Source organism: Xenopus laevis, chromosome 5L (genome assembly GCF_017654675.1).
Source record: "Xenopus laevis strain J_2021 chromosome 5L, Xenopus_laevis_v10.1, whole genome shotgun sequence".
NCBI classification, from domain to species: Eukaryota; Metazoa; Chordata; class Amphibia; order Anura; family Pipidae; genus Xenopus; species Xenopus laevis.
The window spans coordinates 135194545-135220997 of record NC_054379.1 but is presented as its reverse complement, the minus strand read 5'-3'; the positions used below and the strand labels follow the sequence as shown (position 1 = coordinate 135220997).

General features: G+C 40.1%; 2 protein-coding genes across 2 annotated transcripts in view; one reads left to right on the top strand and one right to left on the bottom strand.

Annotated features, from left to right (window-relative positions):
* Window positions 1-809: 809 nt before the first annotated feature.
* Window positions 810-14264, top strand: ppp1r7.L (protein phosphatase 1 regulatory subunit 7 L homeolog). The gene is made up of 10 exons (XM_018263863.2): window positions 810-969; window positions 2888-2986; window positions 4879-4934; window positions 5045-5110; window positions 5520-5650; window positions 8201-8363; window positions 10326-10442; window positions 11149-11253; window positions 11367-11453; window positions 12103-14264. The coding sequence occupies exons 1-10, from the start codon at window positions 825-827 to the stop codon at window positions 12277-12279; spliced, it is 1146 nt and encodes a 381-aa protein (XP_018119352.1). The 5' UTR covers window positions 810-824; the 3' UTR covers window positions 12280-14264.
* Window positions 14265-16942: 2678 nt separating this feature from the next.
* Window positions 16943-26453, bottom strand: part of hdlbp.L (high density lipoprotein binding protein (vigilin) L homeolog) — a 29746-nt gene continuing 20235 nt past the window's right edge. Inside the window, exons 9-28 of the mRNA XM_018263862.1 lie at window positions 26313-26420; window positions 26123-26227; window positions 25866-25944; window positions 24157-24296; window positions 23976-24080; window positions 23201-23314; window positions 22875-22961; window positions 22660-22791; window positions 22294-22512; window positions 21944-22165; window positions 21550-21768; window positions 21287-21431; window positions 21031-21176; window positions 20674-20778; window positions 20350-20484; window positions 20057-20200; window positions 19690-19869; window positions 19288-19404; window positions 18356-18487; window positions 16943-18160 (exon numbers count right to left, since the gene is read on the bottom strand). Of these exons, the coding sequence (XP_018119351.1) occupies window positions 18026-18160; window positions 18356-18487; window positions 19288-19404; window positions 19690-19869; window positions 20057-20200; window positions 20350-20484; window positions 20674-20778; window positions 21031-21176; window positions 21287-21431; window positions 21550-21768; window positions 21944-22165; window positions 22294-22512; window positions 22660-22791; window positions 22875-22961; window positions 23201-23314; window positions 23976-24080; window positions 24157-24296; window positions 25866-25944; window positions 26123-26227; window positions 26313-26420 (2769 nt within the window). The 3' untranslated portion in view covers window positions 16943-18025. The remainder of the gene's footprint in view (window positions 18161-18355; window positions 18488-19287; window positions 19405-19689; window positions 19870-20056; window positions 20201-20349; window positions 20485-20673; window positions 20779-21030; window positions 21177-21286; window positions 21432-21549; window positions 21769-21943; window positions 22166-22293; window positions 22513-22659; window positions 22792-22874; window positions 22962-23200; window positions 23315-23975; window positions 24081-24156; window positions 24297-25865; window positions 25945-26122; window positions 26228-26312; window positions 26421-26453) is intronic.

Genomic DNA, 26453 nt, shown 5'->3' with positions numbered 1-26453 from the left:
CAGGTTTTGGGGGACGGCCCTCTGGTGATTTCCATGGGAAATCCTGTGAAAGAGCTGGGGGGTGAGGGGTAGGGGGCCGGACTGGTTGGCGGAAGTGATATCATGCGCGCACGTTGCATGGTGTCACGTCCGAGACGTCCGTGCAGGTAACGTCACGCGCCACATAGTGTGCAGGTTTAGGTCGAGTGCCTAGGGCAGCTAGGGTTGCCACCTTTTTTGGAAAAAAATACTGGCCTTCCTATATATTTAGATTTATCCCCTATTAATAACATTGGGGTCAACCATAATTTTTACCGGTCAGGCCGGTAAAATATCCTGGCCAGGTGGTAACCCTAGGGGCAGAATCAGACCTAAATAAGTCCTGGATACAAAGTAACAGTAGTCAGCCAGCTCAGCAAAGTAGTCAGACAGATCAGAAGGAGAGCAGGGGGCTGGGCTTAGGGAACTGTTCCAAAGCATTAAAAATCACGAAAAGTCTGTAAATTTTTTAATTGTTGTATATTGCAAAGTTGCTTGAAATTATGTTTACTTTTCAAAAAGCTTAAGTTATGTTTGTGCGGAGTTCCCCTTGAATACCCTAATCTATACAAAGTAAAATATGCCCTTTGCAAAGCTCATGTGTTCTCCCTTCAATACCAGCCACCACCTGAGGCCTCTGTAATACTGGAAGCATGAAATCGCTGAGGAATTGCATATACAGTTGGAGGATAGGCAATTATCCACCTACAGTAAACACACAGCATCACGTACCTGCGCTCTGCAGAGCAATAACTACTCTATGAATAGCTGGACAGCCTAGCAACCCAAACGCACCTACTCACGGGATGCGGACTCTACAGCTCTACTCTGATTGGTTGGGCGTTTCCTTGCGCTCTTCATTGATTGGGCGTACTTCGTGCTTCCGGAAAGTAGAGGAAGAAGAAATAATGGCGGATGAAGCAGGCGAGACTGACGTGCAAGAGATGGAAGGTATGATTGTCAGTAGTGTTACTGCAGCTGGGCCGCGGTCTTAATGTCCGCAACGGGCAAATACACCATGCGCTGTGTTGCACATTGTCCGTGTGGCTGTTTTGCTCGCGAGAGTAGATGGTGACTGTGGCGGGAGTTCCCAAATGAATAGGGACCTCGGGGTGACGGATAAAAGGTCTAGGGGAGACAGGGGACCTATGAGGCATATCAAGAGATTGAATGAGAAATGGGCTTTGACAATCCTCTAAGCCGCATTGCAGACACGTTCAGATCTTGTGTGAGGTGTAGTTCAGCTAGAGCTGGGGGCCCAGTCCTGATGTGTATGGTACAAATAGGAGACAAGGCATGGGGGGGGGGGGATGTAGAGATGATGAACTGCAGAGGCACATGAGAGGCCACACAGGAGACACTGCTGTATCCGCACTAATAACACGACTGATGTGCAATAAGCTGCCCGCAATGGAATGACACAGGGATATGGGACGGGCCCAGGTTCCCTCTGCTGCTTAATTTGTGTCTCAATAAATGACATGTTAATGAATCCATTCTTGGGCCATGAATCAGACTCCCAGACTTATTTTGTGTCCCTTTAAAAAAAAAAAAAAAAAAAAAATTAATTTACCCTCATGTCATGTCACGTGCATTGACTTAAAGGTGACGTTCACCTTCCAACACTTTTTCCCAATTCAGTTGGTTTCAGATTGTTCACCAAAAATAAAGACTTTTTACAATTGCTTTCCATTTTTTACTTTTTACCGGTTTTTCAAAATCGAAATTTAAAGTTGAATGTCCCCATCTCTGGTGTTTGAGTCTGGCAGCTCAGTAATTCAGCTGTGGATGCTGAACGGTTACAGTTTTGCAACATTTAGCTGATCCATTTCTCAGCAGCATCTGTGAAGTATTAGCAACTAGTGTATCAATTCTAACAGCTGCCTGTAATGAAACCCAAGAATTCTGCTCAGCAGGGACAAAGATAAGAAATGTATCAACTAAATTCTATCAATTTAGAACCGTTTACAGGGTCGGCGACCCCCTCCCAGAGCTGCTTCAGAAGGTGAAAAATGACACTTTAACACTTCAATATTAGAATTTAAATTTTCACATAGAAAGTAATTGGAAAAAGTCTTTATTTCTGGTGAACGATCTGAAATCAACTGAACTGAAAAAAGTGTTGGAAGGTGAACAACCCCTTTAAAGGAGAAATAAACCCTAAAAATGAATGTGGCTAAAAATGTCATATTTTATATTCAGACCTTATTGCACCAGCCTAAAGTTTCAGCTTCTCAATAGCAGCAATGATCCAGGACTTCAAACTTGTCACAGGGGGTCACCATCTTGGAAAGTGTCTGTGACACTCACATGCTCAGTGGGCTCTGAGCAGCTGTTGAGAAGCTAAGCTTAGGGGTCGTCACTAATTATCAAGCAGAAAATGAGGTTGGCCTGTAATATAAGCTGATGCCACAGGACTGATTATTATATTCTGATGCTAATTACACTAGTTTCTGTGCTGCCATGTAGTAGTATCTGTATTAATTACTAATCAGCCTTATATTGTGACATTTCTTTTCAATATGTACTGTATATTGTGAGTGGGTCCCTAAGCTCAGTAAGTGACAGCAGCACAGAGCATGTGCAGTGAATCAGCAGAAAAGAAGATGGGGAGCTACTGGGGCATCTTTGGAGACACAGAGCTTCCATGCTAAAGGGTTATGTTTGCCTTGAATAGGTACAGAAGCAAAAAACATAATGTACAACATTTCTGGCCTACTTCTTTAGTTAAGCTTTAGTTCCCCTTTAAAGGCAACCTTCACTTTTAGGATACAGATTTAATTTGCAAATGTATCGAGAGTTTTGATCAGTGACCGCTGTTTAAGGATAGTTGCTGTTTGGTGTAAGACTAAAGTTTTTTTTTTTGCAGTGGACAGAAGAAGAGAATCTGATGAATCTGCTGACGATGAAGCAAAGGAAAAACCCGATTGTACGGCTAGTGGGGTGAAGATTGATGAAGAGCGTCTAGGTATTTTTTACATCTTTTTCGTAGTAGTGTATTGGTTGTGAAATTATTTGCAGAATTGAAAGCACTTAAAGGGTTTGGTACACCTTTAAGTTAACCTTTAGTATGTTATACATTGACCAATTCTAAGCAGCATTTCAATTGGTTGTCATTATTTTATTTTTTTTAAAGTTTTTTAATTATTTGCCTTCTTCCTCTGACTCTTTCCAGGTTCAGATGGGGGTCACCGACCCATTAAAAAAAAAAAAATGCTCTGTAAGGCTACAAATTTATAGTTATTACTACTTTTTATTACTCCTCTTTCTATTCGGGGCTCTCCTATTCATATTCCAGTCTCTTATTCAAATCAGTGCATGGTTGCTAGGGTGATTTGGACCCTAGCAACCAGATTGCTGAAACGGCAAACTGGAGAGCTGCTGAATAACAAACTAAATAATTCAAAAACCACAAATAATAAAAAAAGAAAACCTATTGCAATGGTCTCATCATAATAAAAGCCAACTCAGAGGTGAAGCACCCGTTTAAAGTTCTCCCACGTTGAAATGTTTGGAATATGTGCTCTATGTTGTCAGACTATTTCATTTGGAAATGCATGGGTCTCTGCTTCCAAGTCACAGTCACTTGACCAGTTAGGTGCAGCCACACTTGCAGGTAATTCCAGTTATTTGAATGGGGGCAGTTTAAAGTATTTTATCCCCCTATCCTGGGACAGAATCAGTGCTATGGCCGTAACAATCAAAAACGAATTGAGGTATGCCTCCCTTATTTGAAGCTGAGGCTTCAAAACAGATGAGTAGTAGAACAACAAGTAACTCTTATTTATGAAGACTGCACAATTGTGAACCTGGGCAGTAACTCATGGCAGAAAATCAAATAGCTGGCAGGAAAAAGCTAGATTGGCTGCTACAGGTTACTGCTCAGAGGCATTTGCTTTGCTTCTCTTTAGAAGGGATGAGATATTAAATAAGTTGTACAGACATCTGTATTTCAAAGATTGCTTTACATGTTTGCTTTTTGCATTGCATCCCTTTAACAGTGACTGATTTTCTGTCTGGTCACATACAGCTGCAAAAACATGGCAAACTGGTGTTTAGATATTTTACATACGGGAATGGGACCTGTTATCCAGAATGCTCAGGATCTGGGATTTTTCTGATAACTGATCTTTCTGTAATCTTCATACCTTAAGTCTACTAGAAAATAATTAAGGGGCCCATTTACTTAGCTCAAGTGAAGGAATAGAGGAAAAAAACTTTGAATTTCGAATGGTTTTTTTTGGCTACATCGACCATCGAATGGGCTTCTTCGACCTTCAACTTCGAATCGAATGATTCGAACTAAAAATCGTTCGACTATTCGACCATTCGAAGTACTGTCTTTTTAAGAAAAAATTCGACCCCCTAGTTCGCCACCTAAAAGCTACCGAAGTCAATGTTAGTCTAAGGGGAAGGTCCCCATAGGCTTTCTAAGTATTTTTTGGTTGAAGAAAAATCGTTCGATAAATGGATTAAAATACTTCGAAGCGAACTTTAATCGTTTTTTCCTTCGATCGAACGAATTTCGCTAAATCCTTCGATATTCGAAGTAGAAGGATTTAACTTCGACCCTATGTAAATCTGCCCCTGAATAAACCAAATAGGCTGGTTTTGCTTCCAATAAGGATTCATTATATCTTAGTTGGGATCAAGTACAAAGTACTGTTTTATTATTACAGAGAAAATGGAAATTGTTTTTAAAAATTTGGATAAAATAGAGTTTATGGGAGCTGGCCTTTGCGTAATTCGGAGCTTTCTGGATAACTGGTTTCCGGATAATGGACCCCATACCTGTATTAGCTTAAAAGTGCACTTTGTATTTCATGAGTTCATCAGTTTAACTGAGACCTTTATGTTTAGGAGAGGCAGAAGTACCAGTGGACATGGAGACCATTAATCTGGATCCAGAAGCTGAGGTATTGGCAGCATTCTTCTTCTTCTTTTTAGCCTCACTTCAAGGGGTGGGAAACATGGAAACAGCTATACACGTGATATTTAATGCACACTTGTTTTATGGTTTCTGCAGGATGTTGATCTGAACCATTTCAAAATAGGGAAGATTCAAGGCTTTGAGATGCTCAAGAAAGTCAAGGTAAATGATTAAATAAGGTGCTTACACTAAACACTATGTGCTGTATCTTGCTATGGAAATGATATTCTATTTTAATACATCACATTGAATCTGTCCCAGTGTTCTGTTTTTGACTGAAAAGGAAGTATCTTATTTTCCTGAAAATATGCGCTATGCTAGGTTTTTAGGTTCAATTTATTATGCCTGGATTGTGTGATGTCCTAAGGGATATATGTGTCAGCCAAGCCTGTAATTACTTCCTAAGCACTTGGGATGTGCTAAATTACACCGGCCCATCTTGACGCATAAATGTGGTGGCATACGGTAATAAATGGTACCACAACCTAATTTGGATCCTGATAGCAGATTTTTCATCAGATCCATGAAAAGGAAGGAAACTAGTTTTCTGACCATTGTTCTGTCTGTGTAGACTCTCTGCCTGCGCCAGAACCTAATAAAGCTGATTGAAAATCTGGAACAATTAGTGACGCTGACTGAGCTGGACCTGTATGACAATCAGATCCGCAAGATAGGCAACCTGGAAACCCTGAGAGATCTCCAGTAAGTAATGTAAATCTTTGTCTATTAAGCTGTTCTTACGATGGCTGATCACTTCATAAAATAGCTTAGGGAGACAAGCAGTATAGCAAATAGTAGTATATAGTGTAGTATATTTACACCTTCTTTTTGTCTATTAAGCCTGCTTTCCAATCTCTCTTGTGCAGAATTTATGTACACAGCACGCTTATGTGGCTCGCAATCATAATAATATCAAATCACCATGTGTGGTCTCAATGGGTATTCCCGTGTTTTTACTATTAATCTGTGTCCAGCAACATAACTAGGTCTTGATCAGCATATATAGTTCACCCACACTCGCAGCCTTTGAGCACGAACGCTGCGAGTGCGGGTGAACTTTGGACTGGGGATTTTGCAATGCATGAAACTTTGCTACAATTCTACAATGGGGGACTATGTATGCTGATCAAGACCAAGTTATGTTGATGGGCACAGATTAATAGAAAACGCTTGTGAGTACCCATTGGGACGACACGTGGTGATTTGATATTATTATGTATGCGAGCCACATGAGCATCTAAATGAGTGTTTGGTAGAGCTGAACACACTTGGTCAAAACTAGGGATGCACCAAATTTACTATTATTATTATTATTATTATTATTATTATTAACATGTATTTATATAGCACCAACATATTGCGTAGCACTGTAAAGTAAATGTGATTATACAACTAAATCACATGAATTACATACAAAGAACATATGGAGTAACAAACATCACAATCAATACAGGTACAAAAAGGTGAGGAAAGCCCTATGCATAGGCATACAGTCTATAGGGAAGGGAGTAATACACAAGGTGTGGGAGTGGGCAAGATCGAAGTAAGTGGGTGAGAAATGTGGTACTGTATGCGGTGTTGCGTTTGGTAGTTAAGCAGAGTGAGGGTAGGCTTCTCGAAAGAAGTGCGTTTTCAGAGATTTCTTGAAAGCAGAAAGGTTGGGAGAAAGTCGGACAGACCGTAGGAGAGAGTTCCAGAGGAGGGGTGCAGCCCTTGCAAAGTCTTGAATGTGAGCATGTGAGGAGGTAATGAGAGCAGAGTTGAGTAGCAGGTCAGTAGAGAAGCATAGTAAGCGATTGGGTGAGTAGATAGAGATGAGTTCAGAGATGTAGGGTGGGGCAGAGTTATGAAGTGCTTTGAAAGTCAGTGTCATTAATTTGAATTTGATTCTGAAAGGTAACGGAAGCCAGTGCAGGGATTGACAGAATGGCGAGGCAGAGGAGGAGCGGTTGCTGAGGTGTATGAGCCTCGCAGCAGTGTTCATTATGGACTGGAGAGGTGACAGTCTCTGGAGGGGAAGGTCAATTTAAAGAGAGTTACAGTAGTCTAGACGCGATATGATGAGAGAGTGAATAAGAATTTTGGCAGCGTCTTGGGTGATAAATGATCGTATTTTGGATATGTTCCTTAGGTGGATGTGACATGATTTAATAAGTGACTGGATATGAGGAGTGAATGACAGGGCAGAATCTAGAATAACCCCAAGGCACCGGGCCTGGGGAGAGGGGGTAATAGTGGAATTGTTAACTATGATGGATACTTCGGGGATGTTACTGGTGTTAGTTGGAGGAAAGAGAACCATTTCAGTTTTAGAGAGGTTTAATTTAAGGTAGCGTTGCGACATCCAGGTAGAGATAGCGGACAGGCAGGAGGAGACGCGAGTTAGGAGTTCTGGGTTGAGATCAGGAGATGAGAGAGAGATCTGAGTATCATCAGCATAGAGGTGGTATTGGAAACCATATGAATTTATTAAATTTCCGATGGAGGAAGTATAGAGGGAGAATAGTAATGGTCCCAGGACAGAGCCTTGAGGAACTCCAACAGAAAGAGGATTCCGCCGAATCCCTGAATCCTTTGCGAAAGATTCAGCTGAATACCAAACCAAATCCGAATTTGCATATGCAAATTAGGGGTGGGAAGGGGAAAACATTTTTTACTTCCTACTTCGGCAGAATGCAGGCCGAATCCCGAACTGAATCCTGGATTCGGTGCATTCCTAGTCAAAATTCAGGTTTCCTGTTGACCTTGTCAACAAACTAAACCAGGACTGGATGGCCTGGGCTCTTTAGGTAGATGCTGCATTTGGGAGTTATTTGGGCAAGTCAGTCTAATGCAAAATTAGCCTTAGATTTCATTAAAAAAATATTAGCTTGTTTTCTCTCAGGGATTCTGGGAGTTAAGAATTCTGTAAAAGATTTTAATTTAAAGTATTGTTCCTAATGGTGTGAATGATATTGAGATGTTGGTATAATTACCCAAACTATATATCATCCAAGTCCCCAAAAAATATATATATATATATATATATATATATATATATATATATATATATATATATATATATATATATATATATATATATAATATATATATATAATATATATATATATATATATATATATATATATATATATATATATATATACCGTGTTACTGCTTTAGTCCTATGCTATACTTCTCAATGCTGTCTTTGCCATCATCATGCACTGAAATATACTGGTTTCTTATTCTGAGTTAATTCTCCACTTGCAGAATCCTGGACCTGTCTTTCAACCTCTTAAGGAGGATTGAAGGATTGGAGTCATTGTCTCAGCTGGAGCGCCTTTACCTTGTAAATAACAAGATCAGCCGCATTGAAAACCTTGGAAACCTAACAAAGCTCCGCTTGTTGGAACTGGGCTCTAACCGCCTGCGGGTGAGTGTATGGAACACTAGGGCTTTATACTTCTAATGAAACACTAATTATACTTTTAGCCAATTTGTGCAAAGGTGCTCACATACCTCTAGAAAGATCAAAAGATTTGAAGCTCTGAACCTCTTGTTCTCCAGTGTATGAACTGGCACCTCTTTTATACAAAATTTTTTATTTTTTTTATTCAAACTTATACAGTGAAACATACTGAAAAGATTGGCAGTGATTAGATACAGTGTGCTATATAATACAGAAGGTATTGGTCATTGATTTGAAGATAGGAAGCAAATTGAGACTTGGGTTTGATTTGGTATGGAGATCTACTAATTCCCATGTAAGTCTCAAGGGGCATTGGCAGTCTTAACTTCAGCAAGATTGAGAGTTACTGAGGCTCCCAGTCCAGATTCCGAACAGGGGCTCCAGATTTTAATCAAATTTTTTGCAACTACCTCTGGCCTCTGGTAAGTTTAATGATACTGCTACGTTTCTGTATGACATACAGAACTAGACTGACTATTACCTCATTATTTGCTTGCATCACAATAAAGTAAGTCCTACTGAAGTGGCCCAAGGTTCACCATTTACCGGGTCATAGGGAAAGAAGGTTTAACTGCCATAATGTCATCTGGGGGTGTTGCTGCCCCCCCCCACCCCATTGTGTAGCAACTTGTAATTTCTTACCTGCAATTTTCAGTGGTTACATAGTTAAATCGGGTTGAAAAAAGACAAAGTCTGTCAAGTTCAACCCCTCCAAATGAAAACCATCCATTCATACACCTACCCCTCCATACTTTCACATAAATTCTATATACCCATACCTATACTTACTATAGAGTTTAGTATCACAATAGCCTTTGATATTATGTCTGTCCAAAAAGTCATCCAAGTCACTGTTAAAGGAGAAACAAACCCTTAATAAAAAAAACCGTACCCTACATAGACACCCCCTCCCTCCCCCCCCAGCCTAGCTGCCCCCCGGGCAAATGCCCCTTACTCTTTACTTACCCCTCCGTGCAGATTCTCTCCAGCAGAGTTCACTGGCGCCATCTTCTTCTCTTCGGTAATCTTTGGAATGAGACTGGCAAATCGGTGCATGGGCAGTTGGAGCAATTTTATGCTTCGTGACAACTGTGTATGCGACGAAAATTGACGAAGCGCCGGTCTTATTCCGAAGATTACCGAAGCGGCTGAAGATGGCGCTTGTGAACTCCGATGGACAGAATCTGCACGGAGGGGTAAGTAAAGAGTTAGGGGCATTTGCCCGGGGGACAGCTAGGCTGGGGGGGAGGAGGGAGGGGTTGTCTATGAAGGGTAGGGGGTAGGGTTTTTTTTTATTAAGGGTTTGTTTCTGAATCAGCCATCACAAAATCACCCGGCAGTGCATTCCACAACCTCACTGTCCTGACTGTGAAGAACCCCCTACGTTGCTTCAAATGAAAGTTCTTTTCTTCTAGTCTAAAGGGGTGGCCTCTGGTACGGTGATCCACTTTATGGGTAAAAAGGTCCCCTGCTATTTGTCTATAATGTCCTCTAATGTACTTGTAAAATGTAATCATGTCCCCTCAGTGTGGTGGGTTAGTTCACTTGACACCTTATACCAGAATAAAAGGAAAGTAAAAATAGCACTCACTTAAAAGAGATATAAAGGTGAAAAATTACATTTTGAACTTCAGTATTAGAAAGATGGTCACAAATAGAAAGTAATCGTAGAATCTACACTTGGATGGTCCTGTCTCCTTGAGGACACTATTAAAACTCAATTTCTCTGGCTGACTTTGGCTGTATATTGATAGGGAGGAGTCAGAAAACAACTGAACTGAAAAAAGTGTTGGAAAATGAACAATCTCTTTAAAGGTATTATGGCAATCCATTTTTGGGGCCCATATTTAAGATTCATAGAAAAAACATCTGTCGCATATCTAGTGTATTGTAGTAATGAATACTGTCCCTGTGGCTTATTTGCAGGTGATTGAAAATCTGGATTCTCTGCGAGACCTCGACAGTCTCTTTCTTGGTAAAAATAAAATCACTAAACTCCAGAATTTGGAAACGATGACGAACCTTACTGTGCTGAGTGTGCAGGTAATTGATTTTCACTATCGGGCTAGTTGTACCTTCAGCAGATAACTAATAATTTAAAGGACTAATAACACCAAAATATGAAAGGGATTTCTGTACATACAAATATGATTTTGCTTATAATTTGTATAGAGAGATAACTTAATGCAGTATAATGCATATGTTGTCCCCTTTGCTTGGCACACTCTAGCAAGTCCATTTTAGTATTTAAAGGGCATGTAAAGGCAAAAAACATAAAATCCTATTTTTACTTTCTTTAATGAAAAAGAAACCTATCTCCAATATACTTTAGTTAAAAATGTGTACCGTTTTTATAAGAAACCTGACTGTATGCAGTAAAATTATTCCTTCATTTACTGCTGTGGATGGGAATTGTCAGACGGTCCCTAACTTCTCTGCAGTGAAACACACACTGAGCATGTGCACAGTCTTGGTCTTGCAAAGAAGTTTAACAAAGTAACAAGATGGTTACCCCCCCCTGTGGACAACTTTGAAAGCATAAATTATTTGTTTATTTAGGTTTGTGGTGCAGTAAGTTCATGTTTATGTTAAGTATACAAAATACAGCATTCCTAGCATTATTCTATTTTAGACTTTATTCCCCTTTATTAATGTCTCCTTTTACAAAGCGAGGTTGTCAAATTTCATTCTTTTAAACCTTTTTGCCCTAAATAATGTATAAAGCTTTGTCTTTTTATTACATCTACAGAGTAACCGCTTAACAAAAATTGAGGGTCTGCAAAATCTTGTGAACTTACGAGAACTGTATTTAAGTGACAATGGGATTCAAGTCATAGAGGGACTGGACAACAATGTAAGTTGCTGCTTGTGTAAGTGGCAAAGTCTGTAAATCTGTCACTGTATAGAAATATTCTGCCTAAATATTAAAGGGGTATTTCTGATTCCCTTTTCTCTGTACTTGTCCAGAACAAACTGACTACCTTGGATCTCGCTTCAAACAGGATCAAAAGAATTGAGAATATCAAACACTTAACAGAACTCCAGGAATTTTGGGTAAGCACATGTGAAGTTCTGTTGGATGTGCTCAAGTCATAGCCTGACATAAGAACCTTGCATCGGGTCAGGTACCCATGGAATACCCTTGATGTCCTGACAGGGGCAGTATATGTACGCCTTTTAGGTGCAGTCGGGGAGCTGGGATGTCCATTTGGGTGGGGGAAATTAAACAAATCAAAATGTAGTTCTTTACGGGGAAAACTGATACACTGTGTGCCACCACTTCTGGTTTTTGGAACACTCACACCGAGGGCGAAGGGTCTGCCAAAATAGATTTGCAAAGGTCTCTAGTTAGGTTGTGATATAGTACAGGTATGGAATCCGTTATCTGGAAAGCCATTATCCAGAAAGCTCCAAATTACGGAAAGGCCGTCTCCCATGGACTCCATTTTATCCAAATAATCCAATTTTTTAAAAGCTATTTCCTTTTTCTCTGTTATAATAAAACAGTACCTTGTACTTGATCCAAACTAAGATATAATTAATCCTTATTGGAAGCGAAACCAGCCTATTGGGCTTATTTAATATTTAAACGATTTTCAAGAAGATTTAAGGGACGAAGATCCAAATTACAGAAAGATTCCTTATCCGGAAACCCCCATTTCTGTTACATTTTATCTAATTTACTTTCTCTGTTTCCTTGCAGATGAATGATAACTTGGTAGAAAATTGGAGTGACTTAGAAGAGCTGAGTGGAGCCCCGGGCCTGCAAACAGTATACCTGGAGAGAAACCCTTTGCAGAAAGATGCGCAGTATAGGCGTAAAATAATGCTGGCCTTACCCTCCGTACGCCAGATTGATGCAACATTTGTCCGCTTCTGAGATGGTTTTGGGTATTCTACATCCCTCTCCTGATGTTGTTGCATCACATAAATAAGTGTATCTAAGGCAGCAGTGATGGGAACATCTGTTCCATGAAATGATTATTTGAAAGTTATTATGAGGGGCCCCAGGTTGCTCATGTCTGATGTAAAGGGTCCCCGATTTCTTCTTGTGATGCCTCATTCTCTTGTTATGCCATTATACACCATTGTCTTTGCTTGTCATGTCCTAAGACCAAGCCTATCTGCATTGCTATATCACTCCAAACTCAGAGCATATCATGTTGTACCTTTCCTTTATTGGCAATTTCCATCCTCCCCTGGCAGTTGTTGCTTTTATACAGATAATGTATTCATGTAGTTGGAATAACATCATTGAAATGCAGTAACAAATTAGCCAGTAGTTATTATGTGCTGCTAACAGCCGCTGGCTGGACTTGCCAGTTATTGTTACTGGGGGTGTTGCACAAAACCTTTTTCTGTAAAGTTGGTGCTGCAACCTGGACTGTTTATGCTTTAGGTGGCAAGTAGCATGCTAAAGAAACATAGAGATTCAATTACCTTGTGTTTCTTAAGATGAATGTGAAAGATTAATTAGTTCTGGCTGAGAGGATCCAGTACATGCACCAAATCAGGTCTGGGCTGAGCCCTTTTCAACAGCCGCAATGTAATTTCACACGAGTCTAGTAGGTGCATATAACGGACTTTATATATGTGTGCAAGTGTTCCTGTTAGTTCAAAGCCAAAATACTTTTTATTTTATTTGCAAATAAGGTTATCTATATATATACTATTGTTGCTCTTACCAGTGTCTATCCTGTCATTCATCTGATGGCACCAGGTATGTGTTGATGGGATAGTATACACCTTTATTCTACATGAGAAAAATAAATAGAACTTGTGCTGAAAATACTGGTTATCTGACTTTGCAAGAAACAGGGAGGTGTTCTGATGTCTCTGTGAAAAATCTATCCCCCATATGCAATAAAAGGCACTAAGTTTGCACAGGAGCAGTAACCCATAGCAACCAATAAGATCTTTGCTTTTAAACAGATGACCAGTAAATTCTACCTTCTGATTGGTTGCTATGGGTTACTGCTCCTGGGCAAACTTAGTGCCTTTTATTTTATTAGTTGAATATAGCATACTGAGTCTGGTCCTGTAAGACTGGTGATGTACTGTTTTTAGAAGGCAATTCCAATTATGTTCAGGGTTATTGCATTGAGTGTTCTACATCCCATGTGGTTTCCAGCACAGTGGGCAGCAATAGCTCATATTTGGCTCTTCATAGATTTCCAAAGGAATGCTCAATTTCCTAGATATAATAACCTGACCCTCACCGGCAGAAACGTACCATGTATGTCTTAAGAGGCAAATTCAAACATTTTGCCACCCATTGAACTGGAAACTGCATGGGTGTCGAAGTCTTGAATTTTCTCTGCATGCTATAGCCCTGACACATGCTGGTCTGTATTAGAGCAGAGACGCGTGGAGATTCAGTCGCCTGTTGACAAATCGCCTCTTCTTCGGGCGACTAATACCCCCAAACTGCCTCTCCGCCGGCTAGAATCTAAATTGCTGGCGGGATGGCACTCTGAAACTTCGGGCGACTAAGGAAAATGAATCGCCATCCCGCGACAATTTAGATTCTAGCCGGCAGAGAGATTAGTCCCCCGAAGAGGCAATTTGCCGCTGGGCGACTAATCTCTACGTTCGTCTCTCCCCCTAGAGCCAAGGTGTTGGGGAGTTTACAGTTCAAATCTGTGAACCAAAACTGCCTTAAAAGGAACCCTCAATATTTCATTACATTGTATCTTGTTAAATAAAAAAAAAATTAAGTTTTGCTACATTACACCTTTTCCAAAACTATTTTGTTCCCACTTAAATCACAAGTTTACTTTGCAGGATAATAAACAAGGAATGTAATATAACTTTATTGTTCTAATTAAACATGAATAATAAACAGTTGTGTTTACTTTGTTGAAATATCTTATAGTCCGCATTTGTCATCTTCCCCACTGCCTAGTCTATCCTGTCTACTACAGATTGGGCTGCCACCTGGCTAGTGTTTTACCAGCCTATTCTGTAAAATACCGGCCACATGTGGTATTATATTACACTCCCCTTTATACACCCAGAACCTTTTGCTTCCTTTCCCCTGCCCTCTTTTGTCATCATCCCACCCATTCGAGATAACAGACTACCCCTTTTGTTGCCCAGTAAATTAGATCTGAAAAGGTGGCAACCTTGGCTACAGACACCCCCAAGGGCAATGATACACAGAGATAAGTTGCCCAAGACAAATCTCTTCTGCAGTCAACTATTCTCCATATTCTTTCCCGCTGACAATATCGTGAATGACCAGTGGTAAAACATGTGGCACTTCATTTTTTGGAAGTTGCCTCAAGGGAAAACTGTGGGCAAGTTTGAAAAAACTAAGCACCGAGTGCGTTTTACCCAAGCCAATTTCTTTTATCACTGGTGGGAAAGCAGTTGGAAGAGATTAGTTGATCTTGTCTGTCATCCACCATATAAGGAGTGTTTTCCTGGAATGCGACTGCCGAGGGTCTTGACTTTTGTAGATTAAACACAAGGAAGTCCTGTGAACTGTAACTTGCGTTAGTAAGGCTGACTGTGCGCCTTTGAAAACTGCTTCTTTGGTAGGACTTTGCAAAAGATGAGCATCTGCTATAAAGGAGTGGTTCACCTTTAAAGGACCAGTAACATTTTTTTTTTATTAAAAAAATAAAAATTACAGCCTGTATATAATACTCACAACCTAATAGATATTTATTCACCCTCCTTTTAGCTGAAAAGTCCCCAGTAAAAACTCCCCTCCATGGTCGGACCTTTTAGTATGTTATAGAATGGCCAGTTCCAAGCAACTTTTTATCTAGTCATTATTTTTTAGAGTTTTTAAATTTGCTGTTTTCTTCTGACTCTTAGTAGCTTTCAAATAGGGGTCATTGACCCCCCCCCCCCATCTAAAAAAAATAAATAAAAAAAAACATCTGCAGAAGACTTGGAAATCAGGCAGCTCGTTGAAAATTTTTAACAGGCGCCTTTGGAGGCACCCAAACATCGGCCATTATTAGTGCTGAATCATCAGATACAGGTAGAATTCTATTGTTTCTGTATATCAGACGATTCATCTCTACACGTCTGTATTGAAAAAGAACGATCTTTCCTGTGACCAATGGTTGCAGGAAAGATAGTGATTGTTACATCTATTGCCATCTAACAGGGGTCCCAGATAATCCTTCCTAAAACAGGACACCTATAAATACCAATGCTGGGTTGATCAGTGCAATTCTTTACCATCTATCTGCATTGCTGATCTTCCAGTACAGCTGGATCAGGAATTAAACCCCACAGGAAGAGCCCCTGTGTAGCAGCACTAAATTCCTGAATATTTAAAGGGGTGGTCCACCTTTAAAGTAACTTATTAAGTTAAAGAACGGCCAGTTCTAAGCAACTTTTCAATTGGATTTCATTTTTTTTATAGTTATTTGCCCTTTTCATCGGTCTGTCTGCAGCTTTCAAATGGGCGTCGCCGACTCCCTTCTAAAAAACAAATGCTCTATAAGGCTACAAATGTATTGTTACTTTTTATTACTGATCCTTCTATTCCGGCTCTCTTATTCATATTCCAGTCTCTTATTCAAATCAGTGCGTGGTTGCTGGGGTAATTTGGACCCTAGCAAACAGATTGCTGAAATTGCAAACTGGAGAGCTGCTGAATAAAAAGCGAAATAACTCAAAAACCACAACTAATAAAAACAGATTGCAAATTGTCTCAGAATATCAATCTCTACATCATACTAAAAGTTAATTTAAAGGAACAAGCCCTTTAAGAGATAGTCAAATGTACTTAAAAGAGAATGCAATCAGTGTAGTAGTTTAGGCTGCAGAACAGAAACACTTTGCCAGGAATATCTAAACCTTTTTTACTGTTATGTATTTTACAATATGCATCAAAGTACAGGTATGGGACCAGTTATTCAGAATGCTCTGGAACCTGGGATTTTCTGGATAAGGGATCTTTACATAATTTGGATCACTCAAGTCTACTTAACTATTAATTGGATTGTTTTGCCTCCAATAAGGATTAATTAGATCTTAGTTGGGATCAAATACAAAGTTCTTATTTATTATTAGAGAAAAAGGACCTTTTTAAAAATTTGATTGCAGTGGAGTCTATGGGATATGGCTTTCCCATTATTCAGAGCTTTCTGGATAACTGGTTTCATTATATATTATTAGGGATGCACCAAAACCACTATTTTGGATTCCTTCGCTAAAGATTCGGCTGAATAACGACCCGTATCCTAATGTACATATGCAAATTAGGGGTGGGAAAACATTTTTTCTCTCGTTTTTTGACAAAAAATCATGTGATTTCCCTCCCTGCCCCTAATTTGTATATGCAAATTCAGGTTGGCCGGGCAGAAGGATACGGCCGAATCCGACTGAAAAAGGCCGAATCCTGGATTCAGTGCAACCCTATATATTATTCTACTCTGATGGTATCAAGCGTGACTGCAAAATCCATAAGCAGAATGTATTCCTGTGAAGGATATATAAAATACATTTTCAGTGATATTGACACACACACACACACACACACTTTTCATTCTTAAAAAAAAGGAAAACTCAGAGCAGGCTGGCTTTTAAAGGATGTTTATTTCCCGTCCTTTGTGTACAGGAAGTTGATACTGAGGCACAGTAAGAAGAAATGTCCAGGGGGGGGGAGGGGGCAAGGTGGCTGAGGAGAGGTCTGGAAAACCTGGAACTAATGTCACCCCCACCCAACCAGGACATTAAATGATCCCTTCCCCCGGCATCAGAGGTAAAGGGACAAGGGAAAGACTTAAAGAGTTGATGGGCAGCCATAAGCCAATCAGATGCCCAGTCAACACATGGAGGTTCTCCCATCTTCAGCAGATAGGGGTGCAAAAAGTCAGAATATTGGATTCTTCCACAGCTAGGAATATGATCAGCCATTTCGAGATAAAACCAGATTGAAGGATTGGAGAGACTAATATACTTCCCCCAACCTCTCATTTGTGCATATTCCCCCAAAATGGCTTCCTGGAAGTAAAGGGGTTACAGGGCTCCTCGCTATGAATTCTGATCTGGAGGAGGACAATCAAGCATTAAGACACAAGGCTTCCCCCCAATGCAGGGAGAAGGACTAGTGGGACTGTGCAGCCCTCAAAATGATCCTCACCTCACAGTTTAAAGCAGCATTTCATGCATGAATGTGGAACTTAATTATGACTGGACACAGCCAAGAAGTCTGACAAGAGTCAAAGAAAGGACACGCCAGCGTATATAGAAGTATGGGGCATGTCCGCTGCTGTAACCCATCTCAGGAACATTAACATGAATCCACAAGGCAATCTGGGTGAATGTGGCTCGATAGTGACTGCACACAAAACGTACCAAACATGGCAGATCATACACAAAATGGCAGTATAGCGACTTATGGAAAGAATGAGTGTGCATGGCTGGAGGTTGTATAGATACTTGGATTACGCACTGCAGGCGCAGTTTATACACTTCACATTCTAAAAATGAAATGCTGATTAACTCCTTGAAGTGAGAAACCAGAAACATTAAAATGTGCATGTCTGCACAGTAAACTGCATGATGGGTAAATAAGGGGATCCTAGGAGGCAGAGGGAAGGGTGGGCAGGGACAGGGAGATGACTGCGGCAAGTGAATCTGACACAGCGACAGAAGAGTTAATAGGAAGCAGACATGTCAGCTGGCAGTAGGCCTTTTCCGCCTCCATGTCTCTTGGGGCCCCATGGAGATGTTTTTTGGGTCACCGGAGCACCAAAGCTGGGGAAATCCTCTGAGCTGCTCATATCAGGAGCCTGGGAGAAAGAGAAGCCACGTGAGGATGATTCATAAGAATACATTGGAGAAATACCCGTCACAGCAGTAGGATGAAAATGAACCAAGATTTGCCCAGAAATAACCCTCGACCATCACATTGCAACAAACATGTACATAAACCTACTTCTGGGCCATGGATATTTCCCTACAGTACTGGTACACATGGTGCTCACCTTCTCATTGCTCCCTGTAGTCCACGGAGCATCTCTCACTACAAAGCCCTTGGATGCTTGTGGCTTGCCGTCTTCATGAGAGTGAGACTTCATATAGGATTGCATGGTTTCATTGTCCACAACATCAGACAGCTGAAAAGGAAAAGTCAGTTTGATTCAGTTTCCTGGGAACATATGGCACAGCCAAGATAAAACAACCCTTTAACCTCTCGTGTAAAGTTTATATTTTAAAAAGTTAAGAAAGATACACTTCAATGTATCCTTTATATTTGCCTTGCCTAAAAACCTTGCGCATCAGAGCACAAGTCACATGACTGGGGGCAGCTGGGAAACGGACAATATGTCTAGCCCCATTTCAGATTTCAAAATGAAATATTAAAAAAAAACAAAAAAAAACAAAAAACTGTTTGCTCTTTTGAGAAACTGATTTCAGTGCAGAATTCTGCTGGGGCAGCACTATTAACTGATGGAAAAAAAAAACCCTGTGACCATATCCCTTTAAGATAAACCTTGACATTTCTAGCAGCAGTGCAATAAAGGTGAATTGGTCTTGTCTTGAAAGATAAAAGTATCTGATACGGAGTGTAGATCTTGAACCCCTGACATGAAGCAAGATAAGGACATTTGTTTGGCAGAAAGGAAAACAGTCACATTAAGTAATAGGACCTTGATTGTTCCATGATCGCATAAAAAGGGACTAGAACTTTTACAGATGGAAACTACCGGTTTCCACAACTGCACTATTTTACTCAATCCAATATTTCTTACTGGCTTCAGGAATAAGACATTTTATTTTGCCAACAAAATCTTGTGCAAGAAAGAAAATTAATAAAAATAAATAAATAAAACAGATGCCTTCATAACCAAGATGATCTTAAAGGAGAAGGAGCAGAGTCACAAGACCCATCCACATTTGCACAGTTATTACTTACATATTCCTCTTCCAGGTTAAGCAAATGATCAATGGCTTCATCCACATCTTCTGGTTTTCCGGTGACGGTAACAAGGTTGGGATCAGGGGCTCCAGTTTGAGGGAAGCGAATGTCCACCTATAGTGACATCCGGAACAATGTCAGAGGTTGAACAGTAGAATCTGGTCAATCTTTAGCTTCACTATTTTCATCTATTCTAATAACTGATGCAATCAAATGGAAAAAGATTAGCCAAAAGAAAAAGGTTTGGGGTATGAGTTCAGTTGAATAGCTGGTATATTGAAAGGCAGCCTGGGTTGGGTTTGGGGACTAGTAGTTTAACAGGTAACACAGGTTGCCCATCACTGAAATATGTAATTTGTACAACAAGGGATAATAAATACTTAAAGTAACAGATCTCACCTTAAACTCATCCATGATTTTCCTTACAGCTTTGCCTCTAGCACCGATGATGCGAGCATGGACGCGGTGATCCAAAGTGATGTCCTCAGAAACCATCTGCTCCAGGTCTCCAACAATCCGCATAATGGCATCTCTAGCAGACTCAGTGTTTCGCTCATAGCCTGTGATGATAATCTGATCCTAAAGGTGGGAGGGAAGTAATTATTTCTAGGTCCTATTGAAAACAACTGAACAGGGATTGTACACCCAAACCCTTCTACATACATTTACTATGTTACAGAATGCCAGTTTTAGAGATTGTTGTGTATTTTATAGACACTATACGGATACTTGGATACATCTATAAAATACACAACAGAGATCTTACCTGGTTTTCATCATTCTTATCAGGAAACTGGATATTGACATCATGGTCAGAGCGAATCTGACTAATCACTGCTCCTTTACGACCAATGATCTTCGGGTGAAATTTGGGGTCAACAGGAACAGCCAACTTAAAACTGCGCAAAGCCTAGAAGAAAGAAAAAAAAAAGAGCAGATTTAGCACTTAAGCCCCTAAAGTCCAAAGCACATTACACAATTTAAAGCACATTCAGATTCCAAATTTCTACTGATCACAGGAGCAGCGCCATTGATCAGCGACATCAAATTATCACTCACCCTGTCTTCTTGCTCCGCCTGCAGTTCCCGCACTCGTTCTAAAAGTCCAGCCTTGGCACGATCTAGATTGGTAGACTGTCCTGTTACGGTGATTGTATCACATTGCTGCTCAGGGGACGGCACTTGGATGTTGACCTGAGATGATAAATGAAAATTTAATAACTTGCCGAGATATGTATGTGGTAGGTTACGCTAGCTTTAATATTCCACATTCTAGAGACAAACTTAATCAGCAGAAAGGATGGTGTTACAAGGTCCTGCCTAAAATTAGCTTATGGTTCTCAAATGAAGAGCCCACTTTGTATCTAGAGGTTAGCTACTCACCTCAAATTCATCCATCATCTTACGAATTCCACTTCCTTTCTGCCCAATTATGTAACGATGCAGATCAAATGGCACATCCACTTCAATGCTGACAGGGACAAGGGCCTATGGAGAAAACCAAAGAATTCGCTTTACTGCTTGGATATCCCCAAACCACTGCCTTCACACTTTCCAGATTGCACACCAGCACTTACGGTCACTGAAGTTAGCATATAATGCTCTTATAACAGTAGGTGCCATACAAATCACAAACATATTGTAGGATACATTTTAGCCCAGAGTGAAAGCTATTCCCCACAAGATCTGAGGGTGTTTTGGTCATGCTAGATGTTGCCTTTAAAATTTGCTTTTAAATACCTTAAGAGCATCACTGGCAGCATCACACTTCTCTTTGCGTCCAGAAATCAGAATGATGTCACACTTTTTGGGAGATTCGGGATCTGTTGACTTAGGCTCCATTCCTTCATCTCCATTCTCTTGTACAAGAGGCTCTGCATTAGGAGCTGAAGAAGCAAAAAACAAACAAAACAAAATATAAAACCGTCAGCATTTAGCAAAACAAAACAAAAAATACAGTCAATAGTTGAACAGTATGGGTCAGTCAAAAACTCACCTCCCTCAGGTTTTTCCTCACGGTCAGGAAATTTAATCTGCACTCCGAATTCACGAGTAATCTGCTGAACTCTAATTCCTTTGGGGCCCATGATGGAACGATGAAACCGCTGAGTAATCGGGCACTCAATAGTGACCTGAGCCTCCTGAATAAGACATAATATACAAATATACATCTACCATCAGTTTGAGTAGAGATGGCTTAAATGATATTAACATCCAAACAAAAGGGACAGGAGTAAGATAAATTGAAAAGTCCCGCACCAAGTCTTCAATTATATCCAGAATCCTCTTTTTAGCATCCTCCACGCATTCTTTAGCCCCTTTAAGTGTTACACGGTCACTCTGAACTCCCGATCGTGGGAAACTAACAATCACACCGCCAAATTCCTCTGCAATTTCTCTCAGGACTTGACCTCTGCGAATCACAAAGTGACGGTGGTGTTTTGGGTCCACAGACATTGAATCCTCAACAATGTTGTCCTAGGGAAATATAGATTGAGCCCATTAATATACAAAAAAAAAAATAAAAAATTATAAATCAATGCTATATTTAAGGGAAGTAATATCACAGCAGGTCATTCCATCTTTCAAGAAGCAAGTTGGTATTATGGAGTGAAAGTTGATGAAAGGAGGAGATGTTTAGTTTCCGACTCACCAGGCTTTTGATCAGGAGCTCCAACTCCTTTTGCGCCTCTTTCACAGACTCTTCAGTGCCCACAACAGTGATAAGTTGCTGGTCCTTGTCATCCGCAGTAGGGAAGATAATTCTAGCTCCAGTCTGGTCGCGTACTTTACGGATATTTCCTCCTCCTTTACCAATCAGGAACTTGTGGTATTCTGGTTTAGCTTTAAGCTCTGCAGTGAAGCTTTTTGTTTGCTGAAAGAAACCCCAACAATATATTTTACAATCATGGAATATTCCAGTGCTAACTAGGTCTTCAAAATATACACTGCCTACTGCTGGTTAGATTGACAGCATAACAAAATTATGTAATCAGATCTTACTTTCTCTTCGGCAAGCTGCAGTAACTGCTTCTTAGCCCTCTCCACATCTTGAACTGGTCCTCTGATGATCACTGTATCGCTCCCAGAACCCTCACTGGGGAAGTGGATGTGCACACCCCCACACTCCTCCATGATTGAGCGGATAAATCTGCCTTTAGCACCAATGAGGGAATTGTGCAATTTGGATGGAATGCTGACCTCCAACTCTGTGATGTTTGCCTGGATCAAACATAGTTGGGCAGAAAAAGGAATGTATACATCATCCTGTGTTTCTAGGTTAACAATATCCACAGTAAATTACAACTTCTGGCATCACATGATGAAGGACAAAGAGAGAAGCTTTATATTTAAGAATAGAATACTCACCAATTCTTTTTGAATGGCCAAGATTCTCTCTCTTGCAGCCTCACAGTTTGGTCTCTTCCCAGTGATCACAATCATTTCAGAGTTACTATTCTCAGCGGGGAGGTCAATTTTAGTGTTACATTCTTCACGAATCTAGAAGCAGACCACGAGATGGTTATAATATGTAGTTCTAGGATACACCGCCGAGCACTTACAGATAAAGGCTAGAATCACACCTTTTTAATATTGGCACCTCCCTTTCCAATGATATTCTTGTGGAACTGTTTAAAGATCGGCACAGAGATTGAAAAGCTGTTCTCAACCTAGAAGACAAGCATCAACATTAATGGACATATAATAGTGCAACGTTGGTGACAAGCAGTCAGACTATATGCAAAGAATAAGATACAAAGGGGTCTTGACGATGAGTCACATGATCAATATTCACTAAGCCCCTCCCTGCAATACCAAAGGTACAAAACTACTGAACAATGTATCATTAAACGTTTACATAGTAATGAAATAGTGGATATTTTATGCATAGCTAGGTAAAATGTCTTACTAGTTCTGACACCATCTTCTGTAAATACTTTGTACACTTTTCCACCTCATTCTTGGGCCCACGTAGCTGCACAATGTCACTTTTCTGAGTTGGGTCAGGGAAATTTATTATAACCTATGAAAAAAAAGAAAATATTTTTCAGGACACAAAGGGAATACGACATACATGTTTAGGGCACACTTAACAATAAAGCAACAACTGCAGAGAAATAACAGTTCAGTAACTAAAGGCAGTGCACAATGATACCTTTCTTTTGCATTTATCCACTGAAGAAATAAATGGTTGTAAATGTGGTAATAATCAGGGTAGATTAACCTGTAATTATGTATCAGTGTGAATAAACCAATTTACTTTTAAGCACCAATGTTTACTTTGCATACCAATTAAATGGGTAGTTAATTTGAGTTAACTTTTAGTATGTGAGGGGACCCCAGGACAGGGAAAAAAAATGAATGCTCTTTAAGGCTACAATGTTTGTCATTGTAACTTTTAATTAATCTTTCTTTTCAGGCCCTCTCCTATCCATATTCTAGTCTCATTCAAATGAGTTTCTGGTTGCTGGGTAATCTGGAACCTAGCAAACAGCTACTGAAATTTTAAGCGGTTGAGCAAAAAGCTAGATAATTAAAAGAAATCACAAATAAGAAAATGAAGACAAACTGCAACCTAAAAGTTATTTTAAAGGTGTACACCCCCTTTTAGAATACTCTACATTTACCCCTTTTATTGGTAAAGACTTGCCCAGTTCCCATATATAAGATAAGACTTAACTTACCTCTGGGAATTTTTCTCGGATCTCCCGGATGCGCTCACCCTTTTGGCCAATGATTGTCCGATGGAACTTTTGCTCAATGATTAAATCCTTTGTGCGCTCATTCTCCTACAAGAGCAACAATATAAGTTATGGGGAAAGAGGGATTTCATAAGAAAGTGAGAGGGTACAAGTTTCAACTCACCATACGTGATGCTAACTCCAAAAGATCTTTCTTTGCTTGTTGCACCCCCTGAGGGTCACCCTCAATTCGGATATGATTGCTCTTCTCACTGTCCTGGGGGATTCGGACAGACACTTTGTACTGTTCCTTAATCTTGTTAACTGCAATATGAAATAAAAAGTCACATATAAGCAATCAACCTAGTGGAGTCGACCACTCTTTGATCCCAGACCCATGAAGCCCATGATCCAGCCAGATCCCTACACTAAGGGGCCGATTCACTAAATTCGAGTGAAGGATTCGAAGTAAAAAAACTTCGAATTTCGAAGTATTTTTTGGGCTACTTCGACCATCGAATGGGCTACTTCGACCTTCGAATCGAAGGATTCGAACTAAAAATCTTTCGACAATTCGACCATTCGATAGTCGAAGTACTGTCTCTTTAAAAAAAACTTCGACCCCCTAGTTCGGCAGCTAAAAGCTACCGAAGTCAATGTTAGCCATAGGCTTTCCTAAGTTTTTTTGATCGAAGGATATTCCTTCGATCGTTGGATTAAAATCCTTCGATTCAAAGGATTTAATCGTTCGATCAAAGGAATAATCCTTCGAACGTACGATCGCAGTATTTGCGCTAAATCCTTCGACTTAAATATCCGAAGTCGAAGGATTTCAATTCCTAGTCGAATATTGAGGGTTAATTAACCCTCGATATTCGACCCTTAATGAATCAGCCCAAGGATGAAGACAAACAGAGCTACTAGTAGCAGCTACAATATGCCAAAGAATGGCCTGCCATAGGCAATACTGAGCCTCTGCTAAAACAAATGTAGTGTCTTAGCAAAGCCAATTATCACTAGTCTATTTTGTAGCCATGACCAGTAGCTGCTACTAGTAGTTCTGTGTGTCCTCACCCTAAAGTTTGGTGCAATCCTGGAGTGCTTTGTATTTAGCGCAATTTATTCTAACACCCAAAGTTCTTATTTATATATTAAGGTTAATGGTTTCTGGGCACTGGCAGGTGAGGTAAAGGAGATTTTTCTAAAGGATTATACTGTTTCTAGGAGTATCAAACATGGACACTCTGTTGAGGTATTATTGTTAATATGAATACAGAACAGGTTCAAAATAAAAGGAACCATTCTGATTTAAACCTGACTTTAAAGTGGACCTGTCACCCAGACACAAAAATCTGTACAATAATTAAACATGAAAACCAATTTTTATTTTTTATTAAAGCATTCATAGCTGTTGTAAACTCATTTAAAAATCTCAGCTGTTGATCAAATATTTTCTGCCCCTCCTCTATGCCCTGGGCATAGAGGCGGGGCAGACAATTACTTTCACTTTCCATTCAGCACTTCTGTAACTGCTCTCCACACATTCCCCCTTTCTCTTTACCATTTAATTGTGTAGCCAGTGCATGGGGATGGACATCGGGTCCCCCATTCTGGTGCACAAACAAGATTCTGAGATGATGCAAGGCTTGCTTAATAACAGTGTGCACAAAATGGCTGCTGCCTGCTGTAATTATGAATTCCCAGACTGAAGGAAACAAGATTCAAATAATTTATATAGTGTAATTAAAGTTCATTTTGCTTGACTAATGTGATAAAATAGGATTTTGAATAATTTTTGTTGGGTGACGGGTCCCCTTTAAAGCAAACTATAATGAACCCATTTTCCCCCACTGGATCTAAATGCGATGTTTGGCTTTTAAAACCTTCACTTACTTTTTGCACCACTCTTGCCAATAAGATGCCTATGGAAACGGTGATCAATGTTTATCTCTGCATAATCCATACGGGAAATCTGAATGGACCAAAAGAGGAAAAAAAGTTCAGGACTGAATGTGCACTGTGTGTCAAACAGCTTTTTGTTATGGAAAAGTGAACGCACTGAGCACAGTCAAAGCAGACAGCATATAAAGCTCAGGCACTGGTGCTGCCTAGGGTTCAGAAGATGATCAAAAAGAGAAAAAAAAGTTTACCAGGTCCTTGACTAGGGCTTCCAACTGTTGCTGAGCCACAGTTACATCCTCTGTAGGGCCTTCTAGAGATATTTTGTCTTCCCCTTCTGTAAACTCAATATGCACCTGAATAAGAAAGAATTGAATAAGAATAAAGGGGAAAAAAAGCATCGAAGTCCTGCATCTCACTGCATTTTATTTATAAACTTACCTTTGGTATTTGCTGTGTGATCTTTGCCAGGTTCTGTCCTTTTTTGCCAATGATAAACCGATGCAGCCATGAAGGAGCAGAGACGAAAGCCACTGTAAAGCTGTTTGCCTGAAAACAAGTATTTTACAATGGTTACTATAA